The sequence below is a fragment of the Anser cygnoides genome, chromosome 1, assembly GCF_040182565.1.
Source record: "Anser cygnoides isolate HZ-2024a breed goose chromosome 1, Taihu_goose_T2T_genome, whole genome shotgun sequence".
Taxonomy (NCBI): Eukaryota; Metazoa; Chordata; class Aves; order Anseriformes; family Anatidae; genus Anser; species Anser cygnoides.
In genome coordinates this window covers 128858386-128883746 of record NC_089873.1, presented here as the reverse complement: position 1 = coordinate 128883746, position 25361 = coordinate 128858386, and the positions used below count along the sequence as shown (strand labels likewise).

Genomic DNA, 25361 nt, shown 5'->3' with positions numbered 1-25361 from the left:
TGGGAAGGGCAGTCCATACCCAGTTCATCAGGTGACAAGGTATGATTTTTGTGCTGCACATGAAGGAAAAGATATTCTGTCCCCTGACAGAGATGCCATTCAGTATAGCACCAAGAAAACCAAACATTATATGGCCTGATAGACACCAATCTCCAATTTTTTAGCTTCTTCTGTCCAGTATTTATATGGAATAAATTCTAAAGTCTCTTCATATAGAGGGAAGAACTGAACTTTCTAAAAATAGTCCTCCTTATCTTCATTATGTAAAAAAAAAAAAAAAAAAACAGTTCTGTTCATCTACTTTTCTTAAACTATCAAGGGCTAGAGCTGGCTGTAAATATCATCCTTACTTCTTCAGATCATCTGCTCTGGATGCTGCTCTCTGATACCAAAAGCTGTGAAAATTACTGTCGTGTCACACACCAACTACTGCTTTTTAAGATAGCAAATAAGTGGCACAGGTTTGTATTAAGGAACAATTATAGCCATTCCAGCTGCAAATATGTATTATTTATGAATTATGGCTTATAATTCATAGGTATAGAATTACATAAAATATAGAATAGAACTATTCTATACATAGAATTACATAATTAATATAATTATATGATTTTTGTAATTTATAAAGACTGTATGCTGAGTGGGTTTATTTCTGGATTATTAGCTGTTTTTATTATCTCAAGATTTTTTTAAAATTTAAAAATAAAAAAGACTGAAAAAAAGCAATAACTCTCAATAACTAATCTTCCAGCACATAACATATGCCCAGTGTGCTAGCAGTGAAACTTTTGTATTTGATCACAACACTTTAATCCACCAGAAAAATGTTATGTTTTATGTTTAGGAACATAAAAAAAAAAATAGGAGTAACTGCTGGTAAGTTGAGAAAAGGATCTGTTTTTCAGATGAAAATGGCTACAGGAATTAAGCACAGAGATATGCCTTTACTGAAGGAGTTAGGCCTACAAAGGCCACTTTAGGACCTACGCATGACAGGCCAAATATAGAGTGCCTTTTGTCTTAAAATAGTCCTCTAAACGTTTCACTAGTGCTGTTAAAAGTGAACATTTGACCTTAATAATGTAAACAGTTGTGTGCTTTTTGTTGTTGTTGTTTCTTTGTTTTTCAATTGTCCTGCTATAGTTATTCTGGTCAAACTGTCACTTTGTGCCAGAGATATTGTACTAGATCTCTACATCTTCAGAACGGGAATTATGCCTGCACAGCTAATAGCACAATTATTTCACTCTAGCCATGCCAGTTTATGTCACTTCAGTTTTCGCCACTTCCTCAAGGAGTGTTAGCAGTGCTTATCCTAACTCACAAAGCAGTTAGAAGAGAAGCACATAGGATGACAGAAAATGAACTGCATCAACTCAAAGAAGTCACACCCTTTGAGTATTCAGGGAGTTGAATCCACTGTTGTCTTAAGAATTAAGGTTTGTGCATTAGTTTTCTAAGCCATCACATTCGTATCCATCTTGTAATACAGGTGACTCTAAAATATCAACTTTATAAAAGTACTTCCTGTTCAAAAGTTGAACATATGTGGTGTTTTCGTGTAAATACTATGGGAGAGGTTATCATAAACCAAACACTCCAAGCACAAGGTGTAACTTGCAAGTAACAAGTACTTCAAGATTACACTTATTTTGAAAGAAAGAACCTGCCAAGCATAATTTAAAAAGCATCCTTATATAAAAATGCCTAGAAGCACAGTAATGAGATGGCATATTTATTCAACAGAAATCAGATTGAAAGTGATACATACTTTGCCTATCAGATTACCACTGTGGTATTCAGGAGGTACTTGAACCCGAAGGAAAGCTTTGTGGTTGGCAACCTACTCCAAATTGAAATAAAACAACATAGAGGAAAACACCACCACAAAATAGCATGAGAATCAAAACAACATACACGACACACGAATAGAAAAATTATTAAAGAAAGAAACAACAGAAAATGAATATAGGTATTTATAGCAAGCCCATATTTACAACAAGAAAATATTGCAATAAGTTGCCATCAAGAATGTAAGAGTTCTTTGTCTCTTTTATTTGTCTTTACATCTCCCTGTGTCATCATTAACATGCTTTAAAGTCTTACTTTCAAGAATGTGGCAGATTCATTACCTATTGAGTTAACTATAATCCAGTCACTACAAATATGCATCCCTTGAGACAGTAACATTTCCATAAAAACTCATAAATATATTTTAAAAGCCTTAGTTTTCATTATGTCAATAGTAACAGTGGCATATTTAATGATAGAAACATTAGAAATAATATTTATTGGGTTACCCTTTGCCGTTTTACTGTTTTCCACCCAAAAGGAATAACGATTGTCTGCATTTAAGATGCTCCTACTCCTATCTTTCAGTCTCTGTCCTTTTCAAACTCTTAATACTTCTGCTAAAAAAGAGGCTTTTTTAGAAAGATATCTTTAGATGACCAGTCACATAACCTTTTATATACTGTAAAAATAATCAGAAAATAAAAAAAAATATATAAAGCTGCTCTATGATACAACTTCTTCAGATTACTAAATCCATATAATATAAATCATACTTCAGTCAATCCATTGGGGCTACTAAATTGGAGAAAATGAGTCCAAGTGCCAAAATCTTTTTATTTAATTTTCTTAAACATTCATTAACTTGAAAAAGTAGAGAGTCTAATTTATACAGCTACCAAAGCTCTGAAGAGACTTCCTGCCAATCACAATAAAAAGTGATTTTTCAACATAGAAATTCCTTTTGGCAAGGATAAATTATAATCCTGTTCCCTTTAGATCAAGGAGAATTTTTGCTAATGACTCCTCCATGGCCAAAGCATCATTCTCTCCTTATTATATAAGTGCTGCTTCAGGATTTGACAAAATGAAATCCATTTTAATCTCTGAAAATACTTCTTCAGGTCCACAGACCTAAGTAATAATAAACCTTTTGGTTTAATAGCCATCCTACTTTCCTTTAAATATTTCCCTCAAAAGAAATTAACAGGGTTATTCAAATTTCTTCAGGCATAATATTAACTAAAGAAAAACTAACTCTCTCTCTTTCTGTACTTGCTTTAATAATTTTTCCAAAGAGGGAAATTCTGTTATTTTCAGTGCTTATATAGCTTACATTTTTAGTGTCACATTCAAAGAAACTAAATGGATCAAGGTATGTATTTCATAAACTATGTGCAATCAATGCTAGAACTACTGCGATAAGGACTGTACATTTTGCCTCCTACTCCAGCAGCTTTTAAAAACCTTCTTGTGCATTCTTTCCTCCACTCCATCTTGAGCATCTTAATGCACCGTTCCGTAAAATTTTGTAGATGGAGAGAAAAAAAACCCTACCGAGGAGAAGAAAACCAAACAAAAAACAAGGATATCAACAAAATGTTGCATTAAATAAAATAACTTCCACGGGGATTTTGTGTGTTATGTTGGTTTGGGGGAAGGTTTTTTTTTTTAAACAATTATGTTTATGAAAATCTTTGGAGTTTTATTTTTTCCGTAAACCAGTAATAATCTGTCATTTAAAGAAACTCCAACATACAAGCCTGTTTTCCAGAGAGAAATGCGTTTTCCTGTACCCTACAGTCCGGTAGCATCCACCATGCTCTCAAACCTTGATTTTTCCATGATGATACAGGAAACAAAATGTTCTGCCAGACTGGATGTTTTTAATTTATTTTATCACAGATAATTTTGACAGAAACAAGGGTGCTGTGCATATGCAATAAGTAAAATTATCAGAAGGTTGTCCTCAAAGCTCAGAGGAGCTCCGTGGAAGGAAACCTAACTGATGGGGCACAGAGAATACTGACCTTGAATTTCATACCAGGGCAGCTCTGTCTCTGGGAACTGAACTCCCATAGCCTATAATTCTTTCCTTTTGTATTCAAGTACGCAATAAATTATTGATACAGAATTTTAATTACTTGTTTGTGGGAGTCGAGTAGCACTGACTCACATTTCCCATCTTATCTTATGCCTGAAAATTTCTTTCCTGGATGATGGAAGGAAGCTACATTCCCACTTCTCCTACTCTCACACTTCTCAGACATTAAGCTATTAAATCTCTCAAACTCACACCACCACAGCATGTCTTTCTATAATTTTCATTGTTAGACCAGCTGTGCTGAAGCCAAGACCCAAATTAATTGTTCACCTTTTTTTCTACACATGGTTTTTAGCTTTATGTTCAGCTTCCTGCCTCCTCCTCCTTGCTAAATTTGCATAATGTTTCTTTACAAGGAAATATCGATTCCTTGTTACAAGTAACAAGGCTTACTTGTAATGCACAAAAGAAAATCACCTGTAGAGGCACACTACACGTTCATCTTCTCTTATCTTTAATACGGTTACACATCAATTCTAAGCTGCGATCTTTTTTTGCACCTTTGTACTTGATTTGAGATTTGCAGGATAAATAGCAAAGGTGAGGACAAGGAAACCTCAGAGAAAGCTCCTAACTAGAGTACCCTGTGCAGAAAGTACCACTCATGCTGCTGGAAGAATGGTGCAATATCTGGTAGCAATCCCAGTTGTCCCTTCCCTTATACACACAGATGTGTGGACACAGAGCTCATAAGAAGCAGAGAGGACTTCTCTTCACAGAGAATGCTGTGGCTACCTCTGGGTTGGAGGAAGACTTAGCAGATTAAGTATCTATCCTCCTTCCAACATGTCTCCACACCCTAGCAAAGACTGCATTTAAGCTCTTTCTACTATTTCACACTACAACAAAGGCATACCAATACAAAGATTGCTTCAATCAGGAAAAGAGAATGGAAAAGACAAAATCCTAGTACAGTGTACTAATAGTTAATATGTAACACTGACAATTTAAACTGAAGTGGTTATATAACTTTTTCCTTCATTGGACACAGCAAACTCACACTGATTTGGTAACTATATGACTAATACTGCAACCCTCACTCACAATGACCTCCCAGCAAAACATTGTCTATATGGTTGTAATATATTTAATATTATTTTCTTTTTATTATTTATTATTATTATTATTTATTTTATATTGTTATTTTAATATAATTAATATATTTAATCGAGCAATGAAGCAGTGGCACAGTACTGGGACTGCCGCAAACTGCACGGCTGTCATGACACCTCACTGGATCTAGAAGGAGTGAGAAGCAATTATCTATTTGAACTCAATTCCAACTTAGAAAAATATAAAGTTTTAACCTATTAATTATTTAGCTTGCTAATTAGTTCATCACAATACCTGATTTAAAAAAAAATTATAAACGAATGTAATATGGGAGAATATTATAATATAATTCACTATCTAATAAAAGAGAATATGAATAACCACAAATAACATGAAGGTTAAGAATTCATACCTGGCATTTAAAGTCAGGTATTATTATTTTTTCCTCTGAGTTTTACTCAATTTTTTTTTCTTTAATAAACTCTTTTTAGAGGAGAAATCAAGATCCTAGTTTAAGGATTCTTCCCGGAGTTTTTTTTTTTTCAGAAAACGTTACCAAATTCATTGTTTCTTCTCTTCTACATGAAGGTGAAGGAGTTCATAACTCCCTTTGTGGGAGAGAGAATCAGCCAAAAGAAAAGATTGCAGGCTGCTAATCTGATGGCGCTAGGCTGAACTTGTCACCTTCCTCTGCCTTTATTCCATCTCTGGAGCAACCACCAAGTGGCTCTGTCACAATTCTCCCTTTTGGAGGGGAAAGCAAATACTTGTGACATTTTGATTACCCACCAGTTGTGGCCAGAAGGTGGTCAGCAGCATTATTCACAAGCAAACGTGCAGTTGTTCTGAGGCCTCTTTTCACAGAGCTGTGGACCAGAAAATGCAATCCCCACCGCACAGTGAAACTAGATCAGAGATCACCACGACAGACGGGAAAATGACCTGGACTTACTCAAGTGCTCAACCTGATCTATCTTTAGCCTACATACAGTGCTGAGGCCAACTATAAACAGCAACTCAAAATAAACTGCTGTAACTAATGCATTCTCTCTTCCAGTCTCCTTTAAACAATTAGTTTAGCAAAATCTAAGAACATTTTATTATTTTAATCCTGTTCTATTTTCTTCAGAAGAGAATTAAAGTATACGGTGAACGTGGGGAAAACAGAATGGAGTAAATCTAAGTTTAATATTTTTGCAAATTCAATAGTCCTCAGTATACCAGTTTACAGTGTTTAATGAAAATAATCCTCTGATATGTGTTTTTGATACTTCACATCACAACTGTGTAGGATATTGTGGTACATTACAGTAAGCCTAAAATAACCACCAAACTTTATCTTGGTTGAGGTGTACTTACTTGTATTAAAAGTAAGAATAAAAATATTTTTAATTGGGGAAATAAGCTTTTGCATTCCTCAGCAAAATCTGTGAATTTGTGAGGAAGAGGATGGGTACACGATAGCCAAATCTGTTTGATATACAAGACAGCCTTAATAAGGCATCACACACACTCGTACACATCTGCACAAGTGAGTGAAAGCGGCAGCAGTAGAGACTTTGAAATTCTGAATTTTCATTTTGATCTATGAACCTACATGTGTAACATATCTACTGGCACCTTTCTAGAACTTAAAAGGAACTTTAAAAAATAAAGTTAGATTTAAAAATTACTTTTTTTTTACTTTGGAAAGGAATTCAACAAGATTTCCACTAGTCTGAACTGTACATAGGGAAAACAGACCTCCTTCTACGGTATAGAACATATATATGCTTGGCAGTTTTGTTATTAGAGTTGCTTCAAATGTGTTCATTTTGTGTTTTAAAATGAATGTAGATTTAATACTTACTGTGTTTTTCTGAGATACCATATCCTGGAGAAAAAAAGAGAACAAAAATAATTAGTCATTTTTATTGTGAATTATTATGTTCAGTAAAAATAACTGGTATACATATATATACACACACACAAATGTGTTCTTCACAGCATAATTCACATTTCCTGCCAAAGCAAATTCCAGGTAAAGGGACAGAATAATGTCAAGAGAAGTCTCAGTAGTTCAGGTTAGGAAAGAATTAATGATTCAGAAAAGAAACCTATTTAAAGCAGCATACAAAAGATGAAGAAAATTAGGACTTGCCACTAACTGGAGTTTCTCAGGATGGGCACTCCACGTACCCTGTCACAGACTGAACATTTGTGAAACAAAAGCATTCAAAGACGGAGATTTTTTCGTCTAAGAGAGTATCCTTAAGGTACCTTGGCCCCTTTCCTACCCAGATGGGCACAGCCCAACACACCCCTACACCTTAGTTCTTCTCATCTTGAAATCTAAAGAGAGATATTGAAACCATGAGGCAGATGATAATTTAATGGACACGTAAACCAGATCTCAAAGATCTCCAGTTGCTGGTAACTTTCTCCTCCTTCTGCAATGGCCTGCATGTCCAATGAATACTACTTGGTAAAATAAACAGATCTCCAGATAAGTCACTCTACAAAAATATAGACTTGTTTCTAAGCAAGGTTTTTGATATCATTTAATTGTATGTCATCTGACAACCTAAGATAATTTTGCTTGAGTAACTTCACATCCAACAGCCTGAAACCCACTTGCACAGAAATGATGGTGTCTATGTACAACATCAGACCAAATGTCAGGGACCATCTAAGAGGTTTCGTTCTGCAAATATGATCCTCTTGAAATCCAGACTATCTATCTTTCATGTGTTTGGAACTAGGCTGTTTTGGAAAGGACATTGGTGAAACTGAAGAGACAACTCTTGGGAGAATTTCAAGGATAGCTCTACGCAATAAGCTACATAAAGTCAGGCTGTCTGAACTTCACAGCTCTTCCCAGTAGGAGTAATAGCAGGAATATCACCTTTATAATAATTAGGCTAGCCACTCTTAAGAAGCATATACAGCAACCTAGATCTAAGTAAAGTAATAAATTCCTGAAGGCAAGAAAAAAAAAATGGCCAAAGTAGTCAGAAATAAAGAACCACCAGCAGACAGTCAACAATACATACTAAGGTTCCTATACCTAAACAGAATTATTGATTAATTCAAACTCTTCAGGCCAATAAAATACTTCAGAATAAAAATGATGGAAAGTTTAGACATCTGAAATATGACATGTCTAAAAATAATCATGTCCACCTAGCTAAACAAGCTTCTCCAGTAAAGCTTTATCTGCTGCTGATAAATTATTTTCTTGCTGGGGTAGAAATGAATGCTTCTGAGAACTATTCAGCGCCTAAACCATGAAACATGTCACGAGATCATGAAATGTTCTTCACTGAAATATCCTAAGAACAATCCCTACCCACCTTCTGAAATACTCCTAAGAAGAAAGGTGCACTAGTGTATTTGAACAGTATCCAACTGTGAGCTTGAGTTCAGTTACAGAAGAGGTATCAAGGACATCAGGGTAGGACTGAACCATATGGCAGTGTCCTGCTTCAACTACTCTAGTGTTCAATCCAGGTGATCTCCAACTTATTTACAGCAACTTAAATCAAGACTTCTGACCCACAGGCACATCTTACTATGTCAGCCAAGGAGGTTACACAAACAACCACGAAATAAGGAAAAGGTTAAGTGGGACCTCAGTGGCACTAATAGGCTTCTAGCAGAAGAGAGATGAAGGCAGATAATAGCTTTTCTAGCTCTATGTGATCCAGTCATGCTCCAGTGTTCCCAGGTCCCCAGGGTTGTCCTTGGGCTGTACACCCTTAGAAGCCTCAGAACTGACACTGCAAAGACTTGCAAATTCTGGCAATGAACAATCTGAATATCTGGCCAATGGACAGATGTGAGTGGATATCATTCATCACTCCAGCTATTGAGCTTGCCTATGTGCTTGGCACAAAGTGCAGAAATCAAAGCCATCCACAGAGGTCCTCATTAGGCAGAGAGAGATAGACGATGACAAAGATGACTAGCCTATGCTTTCCAAACTTTGGCACATGCTGGGGAGAACTAAGCTGATCAGAACGTCTGAGAGAGAACAAAAAAAAAGATAAAACATGTTAATGAAAATTAAAAACAAAAGATCTTTGTAGTCAGGTGTATTACCACTGCAAGATGAATAGATGTACGCCTGCCCACTCCAGTTAGACAGAGGAATGGAAGGCATGCAAGTGTGCTTAGCACCTATCTGCTTTATTTCTTTGAGCACAGGGTGAGAGAGGCTCCATCTCCGAGTTCTTGAGAATCCAGGTCACACAGAAAGGGAATGTACATGTGGACCACCACTTGCAGAAAGAAAGTATGGGGTACTAGACACAGAGTAAAATCAATGACATTGAGAGCAGGAAAAAAAAAAGAGGAAAAAAAGCTGTGACAGAACGCAGCTTTTTGAGGAAGAAACAAGAAGACTCATACAACATTAACATTAAACTTAACATTCTTATACGTCCAGAAAGTTTGGAGAATTTCCAGAAGGATTTTGGAGACCAGTGGAATGAAAAACATAGAAGAATAAATAAGAAAAAGAAAAAAAAAACACACAAAGCATGAACAACACTGCTCTCAGTGAGGGTAGCAAGAAAATGATATTAAAAGAATCAGTAGGTGGTAACACAGAGAAGAGCTGTCTAAATGTGATCCAAACCAAAGGAAACCTACATTGTGAAAGACAAACATCCACAACACAGGACTTGCACTCAGAACAGCAATTACAGGACTTAAGTGTACAGCATGTATTACCCTACTATAAAAATGAATGGAGAGGCCTATAAAAAGATATGATGAAGATCTGCTTATCTTCAAAGAGCAATAAAAAGAAGATTCCTGTAGTCTTAGCTACTCAGAACCTAGGAAATACTAACCTTATCTATGAGAAGGGCGTCAATAGTAGGAATAGGTTGCAATACATTCCTTGCTCAAGTGTCATTATTATACAATGCATAATTTTTTTTTTTTTAAACACGTACTCTAATTAAAAGGAGAGGAAGTGGAAAGGAAAATTAGACCTCACTTCCAAATCTAACCATGTGAAGCAAATTCAGTACAGCACTAAGGATCTTTACTTATAAACAAGCTTTTATACTATTCTAATCACTGCTGGTTTTTGCTTGTAGATAGTATCCATAATTCTTAATATGATTCTGTTACATAGCCATCAGGAAATCACATTCAGTTGAAGTTCCAGAAAAAAAGAAAAAAACACAAATGTTTGCAGGATCAGGTGGTTAAAAGTGTTTCTGAAATGAAGCAGATTTTGAAGTGAGAACCTTACTTTGAGAGACTGAGCAGTGTCAGCATCTGTGTCATGGTAGAGTATAACATTATTTGCCATGTCAAAGCTTTCACGCACACCGAGGTGGTAGAACAGTGATGGTTGCTTAGAAATATCACTCATATCCACAACCGCAACATCTGAAATGAGAGAAGGAGGGAAAAAAGTGCTAATAGTCTTAAAATCCATTTTGTTCTTACAAAGAATTTAAAATAAATCTTGAAATTACACATAAATTTGGACACACAAAATCAATACGCTCAAATAAGGATCATTTTCTCGTGGCACAAGTAAATTTTACCATGCATTTAAGATACCATGTCCAGGAAACGATCACAGTTTTACAATAACTATGAGGTACCATATATGAATTCACAGTTTGAAGTCACTGCATCAGGTGAAGAAGCAGGTCTATGTTTGCTCTGAGCTAGGCCTGACAGTCAGAACACCCAGTAAGGTGGAAGGCTCTGAACCTTCAGGGGAAATCTCTGAGAATAGTGCAGCTGAAAGTTTAGGAAAAATGCAAGACAGTGCCCCTTATCTTAAGGGGCTGATGTTTGGAGTACAGGAAATTCCTAACCTGTGGAAAAAGAAAAAGCTTACGAAAGTTGACTCTTAAAAGCTACACGCATTGTGGAGTTCAAGCCAGGGCTGGGGGAGGCTGGAATGAAGGGATTCAACACAGGTAGCCTGAGAAAGACTTCCACATCTCTTGGGTAGCACAGTAGTCAGAAATGGAAGTGAAAATTTATGTTAGTGGAAGACGACTTATGCAGTGAACAAAGGAGAAATACCCCATGCTATGGCAGAAGAGACGATTGGAACTCACCATCTGGTTCGGATACAAGCCTAAAGGCCAGTACAGAGGGAAAAGGTAACTGGAAAAAAGGACATTTATCTTGAGTTTTCCCCTCCATCTTTGTATCTTCTGTGCTAGCTAAGAAAGCTGTGGTTTAAAGCTTTCTGAAGGTCTGTATCTCTATGACTGTCTGCTTTCACTGCTGTGGGATAGATGGATGAACTTAAATCCAAAGTATTCATAAAACTAGAGCCTTGGCATTCAAACCACAGGGCAGTCTGAGGTTCAAAACGGATTCCAGAGACTCAGTGCAGCTGGGCAGTAAATCCTGCATCTCTGAAGTTGTTAACAGACAGCTCCTGTATCTATGGGGAACGACAGAGAAGGGTGAGACACCAATAAACAAGAAGTCCAAAAGCAGGACTGATGTGTGGGCTTCACCGAGGTTAGTCATCACAAGATTCAATGCCCCGCACTCAGTATGCGAGCTCTTGGTAAAACCTGCAATGAATGCACGTTCCTGTAGAATTCCACCTGGGTATTTTATCTGGAGTCCACTGAAAATGATGTGCCTCAAAACCAAAACATTGCCCTTCAAGAGCTGGGACAAAAATAAATAAATAAATAAATCACGGCTACATGCAAAAATTCCATTACCCCTTAGGAACCTCAAATCCTGCACCATCTACTGATCCCCCTTTCCAGTGCCTGTTTAGTGAGCTTTCTACAGCATGGGCATAATTCTTCGTATACTGCACACTGCAGGGTGAAAAACTGTGAGGGCGTGAAGGAGTAAACCCCAGCTCCATACACACATCCAAATCTAGATTATCCCCACCCTCAACATTAAAAAATCATTTAATCATTTTGGAAAAATGCAAGTGATCTATAAAACAAACATTAAGATGAAGGAACAAGCAGACCCAGAGTCAAACTACGTCTAAGAAAAAAAAAGTCTAAGATCTTGGACTGGTTTTAGTGCCTATATAAACTGTTTTCGTGGAACTAGAGTGCTGTGAAATCAAAACCGCCTTCCTGGTGAGAGAATTTAGACAATGTGTTCATGTAGCACACAGATATTGCATTTTACAATACAATGTGAGCAATGATCCATAACAGAGTTTATTGCAACAAGGCTGTACGCAGTTCATTGCTGCACAAATAGTAGTCTACAACTGAAATTTGTCTTCTATTGACTGCTGCTAGGTAACAACGTAAGCAGCACAGAACCCTGTTAAATGGGCGTAAGAACAGAAGCATCTGCCTTAAAGAGGGGAATTATTCACCACTTACATATTCATTCACACAGATAAATGGTGATGTATGAGAATGATTTTTTTCTTGTGTTCACGAGCTGCGAATAAACAACTGTGAATAAGGTGAAATAAAACAAACTGAAGACCAGCAGAGGAGATGAAGATGGTATCACAAAAATATACGTTCAAGTGGAAAATAAAAAGCCCCGGGAAGACAGCTGAATGGATCCAGTCTGACCATGAGAATCAAGGGATGAGACAGAAGCCAATGCCAGCAGAGTGAAGCAGAGCACCAGAAGTGCTGGAGGCTGCGGACCAGAGCAGTGCTGAGACCCTGCATTCCCAGGGAGGCTTCCACACCTTCCTCCAGCAGGAGCAGCAGCAGGCTTGGAGCTGGGAGGAAAGAGTGCTTGTGTCTACTTACAGAACAGCTTCATCAGGTGCTAATGAAATGTTGCTGGAGTCTGGTGAGCCCAGGAAATGAACGCAAATTTGACCGACAACCAATTCTTACTAAAGAATGATAGAATCATTTAGGTTGGAAAAGACCTCTAAGATCATCTAGTTCAACCTTTAACCTAGCACTGCCAAGTCCATCCTTAAACCACTTTGCTAAGCTCTACATCTACATGTGTTTTGAAGACCCCCAGGGACGGTGAGTCCACCACTTCCCTGGGCTGCCTGTTCCAACGATGCACAACCCTTTCAGTGAAGAATTTTTTCCTAATATCCAACCTAAACCTCCCCTGGCACAACTTGAGGCTATTTGCCCTTGACTTATCACTTAATGCCTGCGAGAAGAGGCCAACCCATAGCTCCCCACACCTTCCTTTCACGTAGTTGTAGAGAGCGATAAGGTCTCCCCTGAGCCTCCTCTTCTCCAGCCTAAACAACCCCAGCTCCCTCAGCCGCTCCTCACAGGACTTGTGTCCCAGGCCCTTCACCAGCTTCGTTGCCCTTCTCTGGACACGCTCCAGGGCCTCGATGTCCTTCTTGTAGTGAGGGGCCCAAACTGAACACAGTACTCGAGGTATGGCCTCACCAGAGCAGAGTACAGGGGGATGATCACCTCCCTGGTCCTGCTGGCTACACTATTCCTGATACAAGCCAGGATGCCGTTTGGCCTTCTTGGCCACCTGGGCACACTGCTAGCTCATATTCAGCCGGCTACCAACCACTACTCCCAGGTCGCTTTCCGCTGGGCAGCTCTCCAGCCACTCTTCCCCCAACCTGTAGCATTGCATGGGGTTGTCGTGCCCCAAGTGCAGGACCCAGCACTGAGCCTTGTTGAACCACCCAGGGTAGTGTGGTACCGCTAGTACGGTGTTCAGCACCACTGATCTCTGGGTCTAAACACACTCCCCAGGACGACTGCTTTCAGGGTTACATCCCTCTTCCTCATGTAGGCAGTTTTGTGAATCACTCAAGGAACAATGCCAATAATGTGTTAGAGCAAATACTGCTCTTCCAGTTGTCATGCGTTTTGCTTATGATTGACGCTAAAATCTTTCATCTACAGTTCTTGAAACACAGGCATGGGGCCCTATGTTACAACCACATAGTTAGTGTGGTTGCGAAGAGATAATTTCCTTATTTACAGAGTTCAGGAAATACATAAAAGAAAACTACAACAATGGTACCTGCTTAGCAAAGCTTGATTTATGAATAGAAACATAAGTCAATCGCATTTCATCCTCAACTCCCATCCTCCATGTCAGGAGAGCCTGTCCAAAACAAAACAAGCAAAAAAAACATACTTCCAGGCTTCTCCTTCCAAATATAGGTTTGACCTCCTTCATTACAAACAAGTGTGAAGCAAGAGCTAATGCCAAATTTGAACAAATCTTTCAACGAATGATGAATTTTATGCAATAATTATGCAATAATAAAAGGGTTAGGAAGGGCACAGAGTAAGGGAAGGTACAACCCTTCTGTAAAGGTAGACTTCTAAGACAACTACAACGATCTTTACAACCTATCCACCACAAGGTGTGGGAGGGGTTAGGATGTGTTTAATGTTACACAGAACCAATTTTGGATGACCCCAATTTTGGAACAAAACATTTAAACTCATTGCTTCGTTTCTGTAGCAGAAACTCACATTCTGAAGAACATCCATGTAAAAATGTGTCCTTCCTCATTTCTTCTTCAGCATAAGAGATCTTTTCAACTTTTGTCCTTTCAGTTCTCTTGTTGCATGTAAAACTATTTTCACGCTGAAAATAGTTTTCTTGTTAAGAACCTAAAAACTGATCTTGCTTTATTAAGAAGTTGATTGCAGTTTGTCTAAGCTTTTGCTTCTATTGTAAAGCAATTACGTTATGTGTATTTTATAGTGCATTAAAGCAATTCATCAGTATTACTAGTACAATCTTGATTAGGTCTCTGCATTGCTGCAGCAGATGGCACGTAAATAATTTCTTACATTACACATTTCATATATTTCAACACTAGCATGTCTTAAGAGACCAGGCCGGAACCAGAAATAACTATGACAACTGAAATGAAGATTAGAGATCATTACCTGTGGTAAAACAGTAGACTATGGAACTAATAAATTACTCAACAGGGAAAACATTATTATAGAGAATTAAATCCTCTGGTTTCAACCTCTGTCTGGACAGCACCTGAAGGCATTATATAATTTAATGATCTAAGCAACTCACAAGTCTTCACATGAGTGTTGTAGGATTTACGGCATTGCTAGCAACAACAAAAATAACGTGTTACACCAAGTTTCTGGATTTGTCAGTGAAAAACAGTAAACAAGAGAAAGTGCAGAAGTGGCCTGAAATATGCCGAAAGTCTAATAGAATCTAGAAGGCCGAACAAGAAAAAGCCAGAAAAAGTCTGCACTGCTTTCAAGTTCTAGTCCAAGGCTTATCTCTATCCAGCCTTATCTGGGTGGAAAGCATGAATGTTAGTATGTTTTTATGGATTATTTTTAATCACTTAGAATTTTAATATACATTAAAAAACCATGCCTTAAAATGGCAACAAAAACCTTGCTGGAGGAAAATAATACAGAACTCTGTCCTTTATTATTCTCTAGCATCCTGGGAACAGCTATGGAGCTTCGGATTGCTACTGCTTCAGATTATTGGTGATTTGGATCTGTATCCTTCATAGTTAGCAAATAAACAAATGTGTTACCCATGAAATACACTGGAGGAAACTGTCCATATTATTCTTCTGAAGAACAGCAATGCTCCAAGAGAAAACAATCACCATAACTGTCCTCAAGAAACTGTAACTTAAGGATACACACAATGTTTTTTTTTCTGCCTGTCTGCATGTTCCTTTAAAAGAAAGAATACCAAAGTTTTTAGAGGAAACAATTTTGGTAATGCTTAAAGTGTATTTGGAAACTAGGAACCCTTTGCAGCTTTTACTTAAGCTGGACCAAAAGACACAGCAATCGTGGAACCTCTCACCCTTTAAGCACTCACAAACGTGAATTGCAATATTCATTGCAAACTGAAATTCAAATGAATTGCAATAGCTTAGAAATAGTTTACGATGCACCTCAAGAAGGCAAGTTGTTCTTATAAACTGCAATCAAGTTTTGCACAAGAATTCAGTTGAGGCTGGGCTCTGCCTACATGTTTCAGCCCACTTCCTACTTCAGAAAAGGAAGCACAGCATCATACTGGAGGTATTTCACCATAGAGGAAATTTAAGAATGAAATTAGGCATGATTCCTTGGATGTTCATTTGGGAAAAAAAGATTATTTTTTATTTCTATTCACATTAGTAATCTCTGAAGAAAAAACAGTGAGATCTATGGGGTTTGTTAATGATACCAATCAAAAATTTGAGAAAGGGGACAACTTTAATATTGACCAAATATTTTTACATAGTTATTTAAAGATAATTATCTCAGGATGGAGATGAGAGGACAGAGAAAATTACATGACAATTCTGGTGTATTAATCCATCTACACCCATTCTGACTATAAAATAAAGCAAAATCTCAACTTAAATATATCTCATTTTTGCCAGCTCTAATGAATTTGTTAAGCGCTTTAGGACTTTTGAAAACCCATGCAAATGGCAAAAATTCTGAAATGTGCTCTTCTGTTGTTCACCTGTTTGCTCAGGAAGGCAAAAGGACTGTCGTAAAGTGACGATTTCAGGTACATGTGGCTTTATCAAAGCCAGGGCAACTCATCTAATCTGTCTTCTCACAAGGAAACTGCCATTTATCTTTTACTCAGGTGTGGCTTCAACCTTATCTTCACCTGCCACAGGTTTTACATAGCAAAATGACCTATTGGCAAGAAAGGTGCACCATGCACCAAAAACTAGGAGTTGTGCTCACCCCATCTAGCAAAAATAGAAGGTAAAAAAAAAAAAAAGACTGAAACAGTCCTTCCAAAAATCAACACTACCAGAAAAGTCAGACCAGATCAGAAAAACACAAAAAGTCAGACCTTTCTTTTGCATTTCTTTCTTCCTTCCTCTTTGTCAAAACTTGCTCTGGAAAGCAATCTCACGTCTGCTCATTGAATCCAAATTCTGCTCTGTGAACCTGAATACCATGAATGCTGAAGAAGTCATTTTAACCATGTATTAGCTGAGCAGAAAAGGCATCCTCAGCTAAGGAAAGGCAACTGTCGTAACTTTCCAGAGAGGACCAGGCAAATCCAGAGCCCTGCTGTTGCTAAGAAACTGCAAACCTTCGTTTTTCAGATGAGCCTTTCCCTACATGACAGCATTGCTAACTGCTCTGCTGCATTTGGAACGAGCACTGCGGCTGGCCATGTCTCACCCCCAGAGCCAAAGCCGGCAACAGCTGCGTTAAGCAAAGTGTCAGGAAAACACAGTGTACAGATGCACACTAGAGCATCCAGCAGAGCTTTCACGTGGCCCAGCGAGGCATCTCCTCCTTCCAATGCAGCTAAAGTGTCTGCAGCTCTCAAACTCAGGTGTCTCAGCTCCCAAGACAAAAAAACTGAAATGTGGCAGTTTTCAAGCTACTAGAATGGATAGAAGTTACCAAAATTCTGCCTTGGATTGCACTCTGAAAGAGAAGAGGAGATCAGGAAGGCAGAACGTTTGTTTTTCACGTACAGATCACAAAGATGACTCATATGCTTCCCTTCAAACTGATGGGAGAACCCCTGGAGGCTTAAAAGGATGCAGGAAAGAGCTCCTTCTGGATAGCCATGCATGTAGGTGGTCAAATCTGAAGTCCAAAGAAGCAGCCAGCAGAATAAGCCAGCTTGGAAGAAACAGCAGCACATGTAGCTGGAGGAAAACCAGTAATGAAAGCAACCAGTATGGCACATACACAGAGCTTGAAAGCATTTTAACATAAGCGAAGAGCAGAAGAATTATTTTTTTTTTTACAAATATTTATTTTAGTCACAACCAGAAACTTCTTGTTCTTGGCTTCAGTTCTCACCTGTGACCTTTTGCCCTCTGAATTTCAAATACCAGCCTCAGCACCAACAATTCCCATCCAGCAAATTTGCCCCTGGGGATACAGTGCAAACCAGATGGCCGCCCAAAACAGCAACGTGGGCAAGGCTGAGGGGCCAGTGCTCATCTCTAGCTTCCACAGCCCTGCATGAGTACCCATTGCATCCAGTCAGCTCCGAAAGAGGGTTATATTCAGACCCAAATACACTGCAGCCACTAATCATGTCAGCACTGGGGTGTTACTTTACAGCTGCACTCAGATAATGCATCTTTCATCTGCCCTCGGGTACAGAGAACACGCATTAAAAATAGAACTAGAACATATTTTTCATGCTCCAGTAGTGCTTACTGCAAACTGGGAGAAACTAGCATTTAAAACTATCAATTTTACTACACTATGATGAAGTATTCATGCTATATTTATAATTGACATGCATTCCTTATTATTAAAATAATCTGCTCCAAAAATTAAATTGCCTAAGAAACTACTCTTTAGTAAAAGCAGCAGAACAAATTACAGTAGGTAAGCAATACTGCTGGGTCTAGGGATTCATTGGAACCTAAGTTCTCATTTATTTTTATGTTTTGGGGTTTCTTTATTCATTAGATACATCACCTGAAGCTTTCAGTTCTTTCCCTTTAGTTGCATATTAAGGATTTTCTCTGCTGTTAAATGGGTTCTTCCAAAAATCCTTGGAAATCAAAAAGCAAAAGCTTTACAAAATATTCTTAGATTTTTTAAAATAATTAAATTCAAAGTAAAACTATAAGTTTCAAAGAAGGGAAGGCACTGCTCTAAAATTAGAATGCAGTTCTACTAATCCAGAAAAGCAAAAATTCTGTCCAGAGCACGTCTGCGCTTATATTTAACTCAGCTCCTAAGAGAGTCCCTCGGGCTCTGCCAGAACAGAATACACCTGTGCACCTTCAAGAAGCAGTGTGTGAAGAAAAGTAATGCAGCTGACATAATACAGGGCACATCCAAACTCAGAACGCACCTTTAATGCTTCTGCACAAGTGTGAAGTAGAAAATATTGCATTATTGGAAGTGGAACACCAGAAAATCACCTGTCACTCAGAAGAGGTCAGACAATGTGGATATCTTTCTTTCATTAATTGTTTAGGGAAAGAAGGAAACAAAGAACTAATCCTCAGAGAACTCTTCTTGCAATACTGAATTGCAGAAGTTAGGAAATGTGTAATTCACTGTAACCAGAGTACGCCTAAGCTTCAAAATTGCTTAATGTTTTCCGTGACAAAGCTTTGTTTTCGGTCTCTTTTAACTTTGCTAGTCTTTGCTTGAGGTTGCGTGGGTTTGTTGTTGGTTGTGGGTTTGGTTTTTTTTTTTTTCTGTTATAAAAGATTTAATTAAAACCAACTCAGCCATTTCTGAGACTGTGTTGTGAAGCCTATTCTTTTGGTCAACGTTCAGCATCCTCTCATGCCAAATTAAGAAGCCAGAGTACTTCCTTGCACCAAAAAGAAATCTGTCAGAAGAGTCAGGCTATCTAGAATTACTCTTGCTAGCCTCAAGAAATGTTGCTCATTCCAAAGCTAAGATTCAGCAGTGATTTGGTCAGACACAAAGGAGGTGTTTGGCCTCAGATGAGCCAGTCTGCATTCCCCTCATCATCAATGCAGAGAGGGGAAAAGCATTTTCAGAGCATCACTCATCTGATCATTCAAAAGCCTTCTTTAGGACAAGCAGAACTGCAGCCCAAATGTGCCCTTTTCTCTCCACTAGCTATGAAGGGAGTCAAAGATAACTGCAGACACTCCCACTGAATGTGTTGAGGGCAACAAAGTCGCTCCATAGATTCCAGCAGTTCTGCTCTGAAGAATCAGATTCAACCATTAGAGCATTTCAGTCACAATTTATGTCACCTCAGCAGGTATTTTCCTGCAGCTAGTTCCCACCAGCTGAGCAATGAGTTGGTGGCCACTGGAGACGAACTACGGCTCTTCCTCACCAGGACTGTACCTGCAGGCACTCTGCCCTCAGGGAACAAAAAGGAAGGATTGGCACAGTTCAGACCCACAGCTAGGATTTCCAAAGGAGTCCCTGAACACCTGACTCTTACTTAAGTTTTCTGTAAACCGGGTGCTCCTGGCCTATGGGTGAAATTTTTACTCAGTAAATTCCCAGTACAATTACCTTTCAAGCCAAATGCAAGTGTTGCGTTTCCCTGTAAGCCAATGACATTCATACTAAGGCTAGAAACAGACTTTACTTTTTATTTCATACCGCTGTTTGTGATGTCCTGAGAACAACACAGCCTCAAGTCCGAGGGACCTAACTCAGTGGTGAGAGAGACCACAGTAAAAATAATAATAATAAATAAAAAGCCTGCACACACTGTCACTGGAAACTTACCCGGTACACACCTCTTTGCGCACACACCCTTCCTTGAGGAAGGGCTGTAAAAGTTTGCCCACTCCAGGACCACATATGCAAAGTCACAGATCTTTAGTCACCAACCACAATTAAAATCAGATGGGTCCTGCCAAGGTCTGCATGCCACATGGTTTCTGAAAGTTGTGACATGCGCAAGAGGTCACTATTTATACCATTTCCTTGTGAAATTACAGCCTTCAAGCTCCTGGGTTAAAAATTGAGAGGGAGATCTGATCACTTGGATCTTAGTCATTTGGGAGGTTTCATGGCTCAGGCAGATGAATGCTCATGCCTGCCTGTAACTCCTACCTCTTTCCCATGACCCATGCTCTCTGCTTCCCTTCCTTTCCACTCCATCCTCCCCTTAGAGTTTGGATACTTCTGATCTTATCCCTCAGCCCATATTTAATTTGATAACTTCTGCCTAACTTAGTGCAGGCACAGCAGCAGATAGGAGGCCTGTCACTGCACCTATCAGTCCTCCTGGGAGTGGTATCAGCTACCAGCCTCCTGAAAAAGCACTTTAAGAAACTGTTAGGCTTTACAAGAATTGAAAGAAATAAAAGTTTAAAAAATTACTTTCATGAAAGTCACTTTTTGTGTATAATATAATAAAACATATTTGCATCTGCAGCTAAACAATCAGATACTGTAAGTAGGACAGAGTCTGGGCTGAGACAGGGCACGCACAAACACCTCTTAAAGAACAGTCATCCACACTGTTGTACAATCATACTTACTGAGTGCCGAAGTACTTACACTTACAGTGACTGTTATTTCAACCACGGAACCATGCACCCAACTGAAGTAAAAAAAATAACAATAATAAAAAAGGCAAATTAAATAATTTGCTATTGCAAGTTGACATCCCCCATTCCTAACGTTTTACCTAAGCCATTCCCCTCTACTATCTAATTGTTCCTAGGCATGAGTTACAACTCAGAAAGTGTGATTTAGCAACTAACTTCCATCTGCCAAACAGCTAAGCGTCTACAAAGCAATCAGTATGCCCGAATCCCTACTCAAAATAGACAGCTATTTACACTTCCCACGTGCTCATTCAGCCCTGATACCCAAATGTACCCAAATGAACACTGACAAAGCAGCACTCAAACATTGTCAAGACATATTTAAATAACCTGCATTTGTTTCCCTTTTCGTTATTCAGACATTAGGCAAACAAAGCTTCCAGAAGTCACTCCTTTCTCTCTTTTTCCCCAAGTTATTATCAGTGATTGAAAAAGGGCTCTAAATCTACATACCCAGGACACTACAAAAATACTCACCCATCACAGACTCTCTGAGAACAAGATACCTGCTCAGTAATTCTGCCTGCTTTTATGCTCCTACTATATTAAAAGCTTTGACATAGATGCTAGGCAGCCATAAAGAGTAAATGTCTCACATCATACATACTTTTAACTATGCCAGCTCACTGAGGATAACGTTCTCTCCTAAATTTCACTGCAAGTTAAAGAGCCTGGTAATTCTGAAGAACCTGTCATTTCATTGCCCTATTTAACAGAGGGAAACAGTGGAGTAAATTAAAAACAGGCTCTTCACACTTGCCTGCTGCACTAGCTGTGTGCCAAGCGTCACATGAGAATATTTCCACTGCAATGTTTACTAGAGCTGAGCTCGCCAGTAGATAGAGCGTACAGAAAAAACACCCAACCCTGAACCTCACTTGAACCTTGCCTGTAGTTCAAGGGGGGTGGAATAAGAAAGGTGAACTTTATTTAACTTCTCTTACACCTCCGCACTTCCTACGCTGGGTCGTAATAGGCAGTGAAAGGGATTGAAGTATTATTAAAAAACAAAAAACAAAAACAAAAACAGAATCTTTATGGGAGAGTCTGGCCTAAGCGAAAAGAAGAAGAATATGAAATTCAACAAAAGGGCTGTCCCTTCCTCCCCAACTCAGGCAAATCGATTTCTAGGCCAAGGAGGTGTAGATAAGCTCCAACATTTATCCAAACTAAACCACTTAAGAGTCACCCATCATTTACCATTGAATACTTTGGCTGGGGAGCAGAAAAAACCTGCCAAATCTGCACATCTCCAGCAGGTCACACACTGGTCAACAATATACATCAAAAACATTTGAAAAAATCCAATTATGCTGAGCTTCATCTTCTGCCCAAAGTAATCAAAATACAAAGCACGACAACGGAAAGAAGGAAAAAAGATTTTGGTACACTAAAGTTCATGGGTCTGGGTAAAGCTATTGAAAATCTTTTTTTTCCTTTTTTTTTTTTTTTAGAATGAAAACTTTAGCATATATAGATAAATTAGACTTTCCTACTCTTGATCCTATTTTCTTTTCAAATAATCTTTAAAAAACAAACATCAAGAAACAGCTCCATCACTACCAATGTGTGAGGTATTCAGCCTCATAGCTAGATCACAGATTTCCTCTTTACTGGGATAGCCTCTCAGCCTTTCATTTAGGGACCATGTAAAGTACAATAAGTTATGCATGAATAAATTGTTAATTGAAAACAGGCAGCATTATTAAAGTGGCAAGGCAAATAAAGTTTAGAGAAAACCACAGATTCTTGGTTGGCCAAGAGACTTCCACTCATATACAGAGCTCTTGACTCAATACTCTGGATGTTGGGCAGATGTGGACTCAATCTGCTATTTTTAACTTGCCTGTAAACACTACAAGTGTCACGTGCCAGCCTAAAAGCTGTGGGAACTACTGCAAAAATCCTGATGTACCACCAAATATTGTCACTTCAAAAATGCGCAACATCCATTAAAAAAATGAGAAAACTATTTCCAGGCACTGGGTAGTGATCAATACAATCCGGAATTTCAGTAGAAGCTCTCATTTCCAAAGCAAGTTGCAAACATTATCTACTTTACCTACCCTCTGAATACAGTACATATTATTACTTCCAGCTTGCAGATGGGGAACATTAAGCACGAACCCAGCTTGTTCACTATCACAGCACATCCATTCTACATTTCCCTAGTTTAACTTAGAACATAAGTAAAAATTATAACCCAAAGCTAATCATCATGGGATCTCTATAGAATCAGAGGAATATTAGTACTTCCAAGTTGTGATTCAGCAGACAAACTGAATCACATGAAACTGATTTAATAGCAAGCCTCTAAGCGTGGTCTCTGTCATTTATTAGAGTGTAGAATGGCTCACCTCAAAATATATGTACGCATAAAGTTTTCAGAAGATGACAGCACGGATGCTGACAAGATCTCAGCTTAAAAGAGGGGAAAAAAATACACCATCAAGTATTTAATAAATCCCAAGATACACTGGCTTTTTTTTACTGAAAACTCAATTCCACAACTATTGTTAACTGCCTCTTCAGGGTGATTATAGTTGCAATGTTCTGTGTATTACATGGCTGAATCCACTGCTGAAGTTTTTACTCTGCTGTTGCAATCAACAGGATATGGTTCCAAACAGACTTGAGGAAATCTCTGGTACTTCTTGCTGAAGCACACTTTTCTTCATATTCTGGGGAAAGACTAGTTTCTACAGATTTGGGGTTGATAAGCAAAGAAAATAAAAATGGAATAAAAAATTAAAAAAAGCTGCACCCCGGCTTCACACATCTTCATCCTAGGACTGCTTCTCTGCTTTGTCCCAGTGATCACAGCGTAGCATTGTACAGATAGATGACTGATCAGAACTAAGCAGTACAAAAAAACTAATACTTGTTGTATTAGCCACTCCAGAAATCAGTTTACAACTTTCACAGCACGGTTCCTATTTGATCCTTCAGACCACCAGGACCATCTTTTTACTGCGTTCTGGTCTGCAGTTGGACAATGAGACTCCCAGGCTATGAAAGGACGTCAACTCACAGAATCATTACGGCTAGAAAAGACCTCCAAGATCATCTGGTCCAACCATACCCCTACCACCAGTATCGCCCACTAAACCATGTCCCTAAAATGCTGCTGAGAGTGGGCATTTGCTGTTTTTTCCTTTGGAATCAGAGTTCAGCTGTGGTTTACTAGCTGAAATTAAGTATTAACTGTGCAAGACGAGATTAAACCAGCATATTTTTCAAAAAATACTTTCAAAGTGTTCAGGAAAGTATGACAACATGGCCATTTTCATGCATAGCAACATATACTCCAGGAGGAGGAAGGGATCTATACCACACATTGCAGCACTTGTTTTTTGTGACTCTTCAAAGCTTTATCAGCTTTGATGAGGCACTTGTCAAAGTTAGGGTTGAGTAACTACCATAGATCTGAGGCCCTGCAGAATTACTAAACAGACAAGATAGAATAGCAACTGCCAGCTCTTTCAAGGACTATAAGGTGGAAAATCCAAATTCGGTCATATTGAAGGAAAAGGATCAAGTGTACATAGCAATCGATACCTTGTGAATCATCATGGTGGGAAGTATGCCACAAAGTTTAGAGTGGACAAACTAAATTCTTGATAACCATCTTTAAAATTGTCTAAAATACCCAAAGTTAATGACGGTAACTTGTTATTCTTCTCCGAAGTTGTACTGTATCTTCAAAGAGGTGATCGTAATAATAAAACAAGGAATCCAAATAGGCATTAAAGGGAAAAATAAAAATAGACACAAATCAAGCATTCCTATGTGCAGTCTTCACTGCAAGCCACATAATCAAATCAGCTTGTTTTTTAAAAAATGGTATCAAGACTTACCTAGTTTTGAACAGTAGTTATTAAAATAAGCAAAAGTTTAAGCAACTCTAAAATCTAGTTACAATAGAAACAAAAAATCCAACTTGAACATTTTCAAACTTTCTTTCACTCTGGGTTGGATACTTTCTCCACGACCAGACTCCATAATTTGCCAGTTAGCTTAAGGACCATGCACAATGTTAGCAGGCAGAGGCACAATGTCTGGCTTTGAGTTGGGTGATCACATCCTTTTCTCACGCTGACAACATAAAGACTGGAGTATGTCAAGCACATGGAAAATACCTGAAACAACCCAGATTTCTACAAAAGGCAGAGACGATGCTGACAAAAGCAGAGAGTTGTTCTGTTTCACAGCAGTGCACACACAGAAGCCCTGCTAAGTAAAGAAGCCTAGTACAAAGCAGCAACACCACTGCAAACATTTTTTTTGCAGGAGCTTTTCTCCTGCAAATTTTTATTTCCAGCTAAGATTAAAGCAGCAGAGATGACTGGTCTGTTGCTGTTTGAAAGCAGCTCACACAGAATATAGCACTGTAACTGTTTTCATTCACAAATTCCTACTCCTGTTCCAGCTTGTCACTCTCAGAACAAAGGCAAGATGAACAAGAATTTTCTCCCCCCAACATAA

The 25361-nt window shown here is 38.5% G+C and overlaps 1 protein-coding gene across 5 annotated transcripts in view; it reads right to left on the bottom strand.

Annotated features, from left to right (window-relative positions):
• Window positions 1–25361, bottom strand: part of MAP3K15 (mitogen-activated protein kinase kinase kinase 15) — an 87254-nt gene that overhangs the window by 51127 nt on the left and 10766 nt on the right. For 2 of the 5 annotated variants that reach the window (XR_010826150.1, XM_066981146.1), the window contains exons 2-4: window positions 10194–10333; window positions 6798–6821; window positions 1772–1843 (exon numbers count right to left, since the gene is read on the bottom strand). Coding sequence is in view for 4 of the 5 variants with exons in the window: in XM_066981146.1 (XP_066837247.1) it covers window positions 1772–1843; window positions 6798–6821; window positions 10194–10333 (236 nt within the window). In the remaining variant the exon portion in view is untranslated. Of the gene's footprint in view, window positions 1–1771; window positions 1844–6797; window positions 6822–10193; window positions 10334–17655; window positions 17830–25361 lie in introns of those variants that run through there. The other 3 variants (XM_066981156.1, XM_013184008.3, XM_066981158.1) reach the window with 3 other exon arrangements.